The sequence below is a fragment of the Mixophyes fleayi genome, chromosome 2, assembly GCF_038048845.1.
Source record: "Mixophyes fleayi isolate aMixFle1 chromosome 2, aMixFle1.hap1, whole genome shotgun sequence".
Classification (NCBI taxonomy): domain Eukaryota; kingdom Metazoa; phylum Chordata; class Amphibia; order Anura; family Limnodynastidae; genus Mixophyes; species Mixophyes fleayi.
The window spans coordinates 36,020,402-36,030,568 of record NC_134403.1 but is presented as its reverse complement, the minus strand read 5'-3'; the positions used below and the strand labels follow the sequence as shown (position 1 = coordinate 36,030,568).

General features: G+C 40.2%; 1 protein-coding gene across 1 annotated transcript in view; it reads right to left on the bottom strand.

The window, feature by feature from the left end:
- The window catches only part of DYNC2H1 (dynein cytoplasmic 2 heavy chain 1), a 350,876-nt gene that overhangs the window by 156,970 nt on the left and 183,739 nt on the right, over positions 1-10,167 (bottom strand). Inside the window, exons 73-76 of the mRNA XM_075198801.1 lie at positions 8,464-8,529; positions 7,823-7,873; positions 3,673-3,750; positions 1,972-2,103 (exon numbers count right to left, since the gene is read on the bottom strand). Of these exons, the coding sequence (XP_075054902.1) occupies positions 1,972-2,103; positions 3,673-3,750; positions 7,823-7,873; positions 8,464-8,529 (327 nt within the window). The remainder of the gene's footprint in view (positions 1-1,971; positions 2,104-3,672; positions 3,751-7,822; positions 7,874-8,463; positions 8,530-10,167) is intronic.

Below are 10,167 nucleotides of genomic sequence, written 5' to 3'. Positions count from 1 at the left end.
TAATCGGGCCCTGCACATATTACACTTTTTTGTTTCTCCAGAATTCTTTGCATTTTCAGAAACACCATTGGTTTGCTCACACCTAGTTTAACTCTAAAAAGAAAAACTACCTACAATGGCGTGGGTTTTTTTTTATTTGAAATTGAAAGAAAGTGAACTAAAAGCAAGTGTGTTTTATTTTTAAACATTACCAAGAAATACTACTTTTTTTTCTGCTTTGGCATCAATCCACCTTTTCAAAACAGCAAAAACAGCGAGGATTCTACACATAGTTTTTCATGATAAAATCAGCACTTGAAAACGATAATGCATTAAATTTTGCTAGTGTGCATGGCCTTGAATGAAATGCATAAAATGGGTTGAACAATATGGGCAGCGCAACAAGGAATACCATTGTGAAAACTAGACAACCTACCGCACCAAATGAGAGATCACCTGAGTTTATTGAAACTAGAATGGGGGTGATGTGGGCATCGTAATACCCCACTCTCAGGACTTATTAACTATTTCCATTGTGTAGGATATTATTGTATGGTGATCAACAGGCAATAACTACTAATGGGGCACTTTATTTGAAAGAGGGGACTCCCCTCTTTAAAGCCGGGGGTGCCATTGACTCTCTAGGTTAAAGGATGGGTGAGAACAATGCATTACAACCCCCCCTATCCTGGGCTCCTTAATGTTTGCTGTAGAGTAGAGGATTATTTTCTGGTGATCTCATGTGATCATCGAACAATAGAAGAGTGGACTCTCCTCTTTTAAATAAGGATGGCCCTGATTTTGTGGAATCCAGTATGTGGGAGATCTGTGCCCTCCTCCTCTATCCTTGAACTTTAACTATTTCTGCAGTGTATGGTATTATTGTCTGGTTATAACCAGAAAATAACTATTAAGGGGGTACCTCATTTCACGGAGGGGGCTCTCCCTTTCAAAAGAGGGTACCCCTGAGTTTCTAGGAGCCAGGAGGGGTGAGAGAGAGCACGCCATGGCTTCATTATTTTTCTGTAGGCAGTGAGTGAGGAGGTGGGGCTTAGTGACATTATTATCAATAGGAAATAGCAGTGGAGGACAGATAAGTGTAATTTTAACTTCTTTGAACCCACTCATGCTTAGCACTGAAGTGGTTAAAATGTATTTACACAGTTATATAAATTTTGTTGCTAATGCTGTCACTTGTGCTTTGCTACAATATTGTCCTTTGAGGCTCAATGTTAGGAGATACAGTAGCCCTTTATTCTCTGTGAACTCTTTTGCAAAACATTTACACCTCTGTGACTCCATGCTGGGAAACTGCGGTTCCGATGCTGCTCCCCTATACCGATGCCTTGATTTGATGCTTCTTTTATTTCAATGCAAAGCACCTATATGACAAACCTGTCATTCAGCTTTATTAACACTCTGACACTGCAGAGAGTCTATACTGAAACCTTTACAGCCTCCTGGCCTTGGTGAAACATTAAGTGCAAGAGCTGGTAGGATGTAGTATCTCCCTATGTAGACCTCTGCATTTCATTGAAAAATATTTTTGTCTAGAGTGTGACTTTAATCTGTATGTGAACCTCACCCGCAGTTACATGGAAGAACCTTCAAGATAAGAAAGTGCTGCTTTACCCGAGGAACAGTACAGGAACAAATGACAAAATAAGTCAGACTACCAACCAAATTTCCAGACCAACAAAAACAACCCAAATTATAAATATCTTTGTATAATTAAATGTTTGTATCTTTGAAAGCTAAAACCATTCCACAAACGGGGCGTCGCCAATCTTTGTGGCAACACATTGGTGGAGAACATCAATCACTGGGTCCAATATCAGTTATTCTGGAGCATGCAATAGCCAATAATGAGTCCCAGGACAGAACCAGACATATATAACAGTGTGTAATAACCATTCTTGCCAATATTTCAAAATGCAAAAGATCCAGTCGATAAAGGGAGACCTGAGCAGCCCCTTAGAGTGATGAAATTACCTGTTGAAACAAGGACAATTTCTTGGCAATGGCTGCAGGGAGTTCTTGCTCACACACTGTGCTCTTTGAGAAATGATTCCACAGATTTGAATCTTCCAGACTCAGGCTCTGATACAGGGCAGGCAGAGAAGCCTACGGAATTAAACACAAGGATGAACGTTAAGTTGCTGGAAATATTAGGAGATTGCAGCATGTGTGAGAAGGGCTGCTCTGTATAAGTGTATGATGAATAACCCTATGGTTGGCTGTTGTGGTGCTTAGACTTAACTATAACAATCCTGATTCATGAAGGAAATAAAGAAAAACAAATGAGTGAGTTTTCTTCTGGACAAAACCATACAATCCAAGGGGTGCAAATGAGTTTATTATTTTGCACATATGTTGAATATGGCTATTTTGTCATCTAGCACACAAATACTTGATAGCTTTATGTTTACACTGAAATTTAAAGTTGATCTAGGACATGCCCTATCCAAACTATAAACCTGTCCCCACATTTTAAATTTATCTCCCCCTCCAATGCAACATGGTTTTGACAAGGTGCAAAGTTACTAATTTTTTTTGCTTTACTTTCCTTAATGAATCAGGCCCAAAATGCTTAACTTTACTTCAATTTTGTCTTTGGGAATGCTGGAGGTGCGAGGTTCTCCTCACCCGGTACACATGCTCTAAGAGGTGGAAAATATCTCTGGGGGCATGGGTCTCCAGAGCCTCCTCTGAAAGGCAAGGGCCCTTTACAGGTGGCCTGTGGGTGCCCCATAGCTGCAGAGCAGGTGAGGATGCCCTTAGTCATAGCAAACCATGAACTGTGGTTGGGGGTGATCTAGCTGCCTGATTGTTTGCAGGATGCACCCAAGAACTGCTGGGTAATTGTTTTGCAGTCAGCGGCAACACACCATAAAGAAGCGGCTTGGCTACAATTATAAGCAGAATTTTGGCATGAATATACTGTATATCTCAGATATCAATGTCAGTTCCAATTTACCAGTGCTATTCCCAACATACACACACACACATATATATATATATATATATATATATATATATATATATATATATATATATATATATATATATATATATATATATATATATGTGTGTGTAATATATGTATGTATCTTCAACATGGTTTGTATCACATTTTGGTAGTTGTTAGTATGATTATTATTTAACTATCTACTGCGTTAGTCCAGGACAGCTCCTATCACTTTGGCATGAAGTACCAGACCACCCAAGTTTGCATGAGCAATATGATCCTTTTACACTCTAGATTAGCTAAAGCAGCCTTTTCTCATCATGTGTTTTTTTTATTCGAATTTAACTTGTACACACTATTAAAAAAAACCACACATCCCAAAGGTGGAAGGGTGGGTACGATGACAAATGTAGGCTGCTATAGTCTGCACGTCAGGGTTACAGAGATGGCTGCAAACATATTTTAAGCACACAGTGAATTAAGCAATTCATTATTTTGGACTGGGAGTAAGAGGGATGAGATAAGAGTGAGAAAAAAATAAAAAGTTACTCGGTCACAAGAATGTGAACTTATATATAAAATATAATTACAGGAAACATGAGTCAGCAGAATTTGTTCTCCAGCCTGATATCTCGGCCACTGTCAGGCAGCCGACATTGTAGGTATTCAGGACTCCTCTTGTGAATGAGTCACTTTGCAATTTAAAAAGAAATGGATTAATCTACCTTTAATAAGGCTACTGCCCAAGCTCTTTCTTGCTCAATCCAGGAAGGGATCTGATCTCGCAATGACTTTTGAGAGTCCTTTAAATAAAGAAATGTAAGAAAAATTAGATAAAATATTTTCTTAACCTCATAGGACACAACATGTGGAACATCATTTATAACCCCCAACTGTCCCAATTATTAAGTGTCTGAAAGAAATAGTTGCTTAGAGCAGTGTTTCCCAAACTTTTGCAGTTCACGGCACCCTTAGATTCTCCATAATTTTTTCAAGGCACCCCTCCAAAATAATTACCGAGCAGTCCTGTTTTAGAAGTAGTTGGGTCAAAATAATGTAATAAGTATTTAGGTCAGGACAGAAATACTTATTTAGTTGTATGCAAAAATGCCCCCCTGCATCCAGACACTCTGCCCCCTCTGCATCCAGACACTCTGCCCCCTCTGCATCCAGACACTCTGCCCCCTCTCACGCTGCCCCCTCTGCCCTCTCTCACGCTGCCCCCTGCCACCCTCCTCTGTCCTCTGCCATGCTGTCCCCCTCCTCTGTCCTCTGCCACGCTGTCCCCCTCCTCTGTCCTCTGCCATGCTGTCCCCCTCCTCTGCCCTCTGCCACGCTGCCCCCTCCTCTGCCACGCAGTCTCCCTCCTCTGCCCTCTGCCACGCTGTCCCCCTTCTCTGCCACAGGGGTGCCGCAGGCCAGCCATGGAATAAGCAAAGGAAAAAATTGTAGTGGAATCTCAGATCACCAACAAATGACAACTAATGCACTGTGGTCATAAAAAAATGTTAATTTATTAAAAACCTAAGTGTGTTAGTCTGTGTGTGTGTGTGAAAAAAAAAAAAAACCAAGCTGCAGCGCCACCTGCTGGGCGGAGTTATACACTGACCAACCAAATTCTTAGGGCTAGATTTACTAAGCTGCGGGTTTGAAAAAGTGGGGATGTTGCCTATAGCAACCAATCAGATTCTAGCTATCATTTTGTAGAAGGTACTAAATAAATGAAAGCTAGAATCTGATTGGTTGCTATAGGCAACATCCCCACTTTTTCAAACCCGCAGCTTAGTAAATCTAGCCCTTAGTGTGTGGAAAAAAAACCTCAGAAAGGGCTGAAATTTGGTATACTAAGATGTTTTTAATTTGTTAATTTAATTTGTTAATTGTTAAAAGTGTTTATAAAGATTTAAAAAATATATATATATATATATTTCTTGAAGGAGAAGTGACAGTTGGGAGTGGTTGGTGGTTGCTGGGGGTGACAGTGGGGAGTGGTTGGTGGTTGCCGGGGGTGACAGAGCGAGAGGAGTGGGATACTCAGGACCGCTGAGAGAGATCCCTGTGTCTGGATAGACATCTGGATAGATGTGGCGATAAAGATGAAGGATGAGGTGATGGAGAAAAATGATGAGGTGGTGGTGACATGTGGACAAAACCACGTTAAAAAAGGGCGCTTGCGTCGGGAAGTAACGCTCTTCCCCTGAGGAGGCCTGGGCTAGGCCCAAATGCATGACAAGAACCTTTTTAACATCTTAAGTAGCTTGATTTGACTAGAATGCATGAGTATCATGCACGGGTTAACTTGTAATAAATAAAAATAGATACTGTATCACTGAGAATACTCTGCTGTAAACACAATACAAGTCGGGATACTGAAACCGAATAGTTAAATGCATATATAGGTGCACCTATAATGCAATATATGTATAATAAGATATAACTGTCCCGAACATTCCAAACATCAAAGTGATCATATATGAGCCATTAGAGATTGAAATCTCTGATATACAGCGTGAGAAATATTGTCATATATTTCCTGAGCAAATCCGGACTGAGGTAAAGTGACTATCACAGTCAATGTCACATAACATGTATGAGTCAGGGAATAAACAACAAAACAAATACTTACAAATCCGCCGGGCGCCGGGACCCAGCATCCTCCTCTCTCATGCAGCGTGTCAATGTAGAAATCTGCGCGGCGCCGGGACCCAGCATTCTCCTCTCTCACGCTGCGTGAGAGAGGAGGATGCTGGGTCCGGGCGCCCGGCGGATTTTTAAGTATTTGTTTTGTTGTTTTTTTCCCTGGCTGGCCCACGGCACCCCTGTGACAGCACCGCGGCACCCCTGGGAGCCGCAGCGCACAGTTTGGGAACCGCCGGCTTAGAGTAAGACTTTCCTATTATACATACTCTCCTATATACTCCAGTTCGTGATCTCAGGCATTTCCTTTATGATACTAGCAGGAGTGGTGACATACAGGTAAATCAAGCAGGGGTATAGCCATAAAAGACCATGTGAGCTGGGCATAAGTGCCTCTAAGGCTCCTCTGAATCTACCTGTATACTGAATTATCAGGGAGCAATCATGTCAGATTGGTAAACATGGATGAATGAATGAATGAATTGTTGTCTTGCATAATGGAGCAGACTGGGGAGACACCATATTAGCAAAGTATCTGTGGGATAAAGGTAGTTGACAGGAGAAGGGTTAAAAATGACTAATATGTAACATGTGTAAACCAAATTTATATCAAGAAAGCTGGGTTCAAGAGTAAATCAGGCAAGTTTTATAGGTCTGCTCAATATTAGCCTGAAAATATCCCCCAACATGAAATAACTTGACTTTCTAATTAGTAACAAATCCATACTCGGCATTAAAAGTTCACTTGTCACCTGCTGACAGTGGAAGCAGCCATTCCATTTTTACAAGAATGCAGCCTAACCATTCATTAGGAACAAGAAATATTAATGAAACTATGAAAACATAAGATGCAGATTACAACTTATCATTTCCTATTAAAGATGTCAGCCATCCATGTAGTCATGTGTGTGCATCAATTGTGTTGGCTTTCATACAATAAACTGAAAGCACTGTCTTTGTACTTCCAGAAATACATTCTGTCTGCCTTAAACCGAAGATCTTTACATTTAATATCATTTATATATATAACCCCACGTTCATTGTTCAATGTAGCTTATAAATACCAAGTCTGGCTTTAAAATGAACCCATGACTGAGGCAGAAGGCATGTTGGTTCCTAGTGCACTGATAGACTGAATGTCAGCGCCTCTACTTTATGTAGGCGATAGATACACTTGAAAATTATAGCACAAAGTACAAAATCATGGCCAAATAAATAGACCACAATTGGTAAAAGAAAGTGGCACATCCTCCTCTGGAACATTTTGGCATCTAGTAGTTCAGAGGTGCATATATGGTAACAGCCTATAATCACATCAGTCACTCTGTGGAGGATATTCTATAAACAGGAGGAATGGAATATTTTCATGTGAAATAATCTTCTTCTGTAGCCCATATTCCATAATGTTATACTGCCACAGCGTTATATTTCACCAATCCTGCATTATGTGTGGTTTAGGAAACCCCACAATAAAGCCCCTCTTATTTAGTATACACATTACATAATTATTTGATGTGTATTTGGTGCAACTTTTTCTACAAAATAACAGTAAATTATCATGTCTGAAGACAACAGAAAATGACCTATAGGAATGTCTATTTTCTTAAGAAAGCACCGAAAATATACTTTTTGATGGCCTACAAAATGAAAAATAAGGATTTTATTTTACCCTTTATAACAACGTTTAATAGAATCTTGAGTAAATTTGTATATTTCTCCAGTTTTAGAAACAACCCCACTTAAAAGGTAGATTTATCAAAATTCCTACAAAGGAAAAGTGGAGGCGTTGCCCATAGTAACCAATCAGATTCTGACCATCATGTATCTAATACATTGAAGTAAATGATAGCTATAAACTGATTGGTTGCTCTAGACAACACCTCCACTTTTCCTTTTCTACTACTTTGACTCTGTCAATAAGGTATAAGAAAGCTTGGCCATCGCAATATCTCCCAAAGTGACATCTTACACGGACCATCCATTATTTGGTCCAAATGAATCTTTTGGATGTACTTTTTAATAATTACAACATATCAGGCACTAATAGGAAGTGAAAAACAATTTCCCGTCTCTAGGGAAGATGAATGGACCAACAGACTCTTTATTAAATGTAAAAGGACAACCTTCTAACCTCACCTAATCAGAATGATATACTACCATGTGTTGCAGGGTATAATATAAAGGTACCTTGCAAGTTATAGGTGCCAGAAACGTCTCTCTGTACATGAGATTACTTACTGATTTCTTGAATACATCTCCGATGACGACCCCAGTGAATGTGTCCCACTCCTAGAAAATGGAACAACATAATTATAAAACTATTTTACAATTAAAAGCACTCTTACCTTAAGCTTTTTCTCTCCATTAATTGTATTTTTGACATGTCCTGTATGTGCGAAAACGTCTGTCGCTCTAGATCAGGCCGGGGGCTCTCCAGCATACCGTCAGCTATTGGCTGGCTATCAACTAGCAATGCATGCTGGGGCTTGTAGTTTTAAAACACCTGGAGAGCCTGAGATTGGCCAGGCCTGCTCTATATAATTATATTACAGGTGACAGATACAATAATTTAGTTCCAAATTGGGGAGATAAAAGCAGTGTATGGCTTCACTGCAATGGACTTCCTATGTAGCTGAAATCTCCAAAGGGCACAGAAATATAATGTTGGGTGTCCTGTAAGCTGGGTGCAGCCATCAATCTGACTTGTCCAAACTCATTTCATCTTTACAATCCTGACAATTATCAAGACTCCGCGCAACTACGTTTCAGCCACATAGCTGGTTAGTTAAGCTCTTTGCACGGATGCTCCTCTTAGAGTCCATACAGTTTGGATATGCATTCTATCGCCACCTTTATAAGGAGGTTTATAGACTACTTACATTTGGCTGGAATAATTCAGAGTGTGTGACACGCACAAAATGCAGGGCAAACATCAGCTGATCTGCCTAGAGAAAAAGAAAACAGTGTAAAATGTAACATTTCCAAAGTAAGCAAAAAGACATTCTCGAAGAATAGTGCTAAAATAGATTATCCTTAACTTAGCAGGTACAGTTATGGGATCGGTTATCCTGAAAGTTCCAAAAAACAGGAAAAAAAAAACAAATGGAGTGTTTGCCACTTCTCGGCAACAATGACATATACACAAACACTGTGAGGAGCACTGCCACACAAGTTAAGGAGCACAGAATGTGTGAGGCAGGGAGGCTGAAGAGGAGTGATCTTTAAATGTAATTTGGTATATTTTAAACATGGTGCTCCAACTTTTGTTATAAAAAAAAAAAAGTCTCAAGCATTCCAGATAACTGTTCTATAGTTGCGGCAATCTATTATTATTATAGGATAACATTTTTATACCATAACATTTTTAGTTGTTTTTAAAGTAAATATTTTTGGAAGCTCTTCAAATGAGGCCCTGTGAGGACTGTGCATCTGGGTGGGTTCGCTCGAGAATCACCTAGAAGCAGAGTTCCTACTCACCACACAAGATACAGTCACACATCCCAAAAACACAGTTTCTATAACACTGATTATTCCCACAGTCATGAAGCTAATGGGGGAGTGTATTAGGGCAGTAACTCGCTGGTGATTGGTGGTAATATGACCTCTAACCCCAGAGTATCCTCCCTCCTGCTGTCTGGTAACGTTGGTTCCCTGAGGAGAGAGTGCCTAGGAGTCTGGACCAGAGTACTTTCATGCCATGTCCTTGTTGACTAGAGGACAAAAGTGGATGATATGAAGTTTGTTTACTCTCCTTGTTTAGCCCAGACTCCTTGTCCTGTCTTAGCTTTAATGAACTCTTCCACTTGATGACATTTAAGAATAAACCCTTCTAACACACAGCCAATAAACTAAAATACGCAGGGAATATAATCAAATATTTTCGCATACACATGTGAACAAAGGTACAATAAACTAACACAGCCCGATGAGAGCAATTCAGTAGGCAGAACGAGGCAATGGAATGCAAGGTTCTTATATCTTATATGCTCCTGTCCAAGTTCACGACGCAGGTTTCACAGGACCACAATCAGTAATTAGGTCCAGCCAAGAGTGTAAAAAAGGATCTCTATGGAGCTATCCCAACATTGCCAGGGAATAACCATAAGCACTCCCACTGGGTCCCAGTTATGAGTCTGTTCTTTAACAAGCTGATGGTAACTCTGTTTTCATCTCCTACACAGAGCTTGGATTTCAGTGTAGGAAAAAATAAGCGATTGCCATCAGCCTGATCCATGTGTGGCTGATAACATTTAGTTTCCTGTCCTACACTGGACTCGGGCTAGCTGCTGGAGTTAAGTGAATTAGAAATGACTGCTACTTACCCTAGAACAGTGATGGCTAACCTGTGACACTCCAGGTGTTGTGAAACTACAAGCCCCAGCATGCTTTGCCAGTAGATAACTAGCTGATAGCTGGCAAAGCATGCTGGGACTTGTAGTTTCACAAACACCTGGAGTGTCACAGGTTAGCCATCACTGCCCTAGAACAAAGAAGTCTGATAGCAGCACTTCGTCTCTTTGCTCTGCTCCCAATGTTTCTGTGTTATATGTCACACTAGGCCACTAGAGACATGATTTTATATT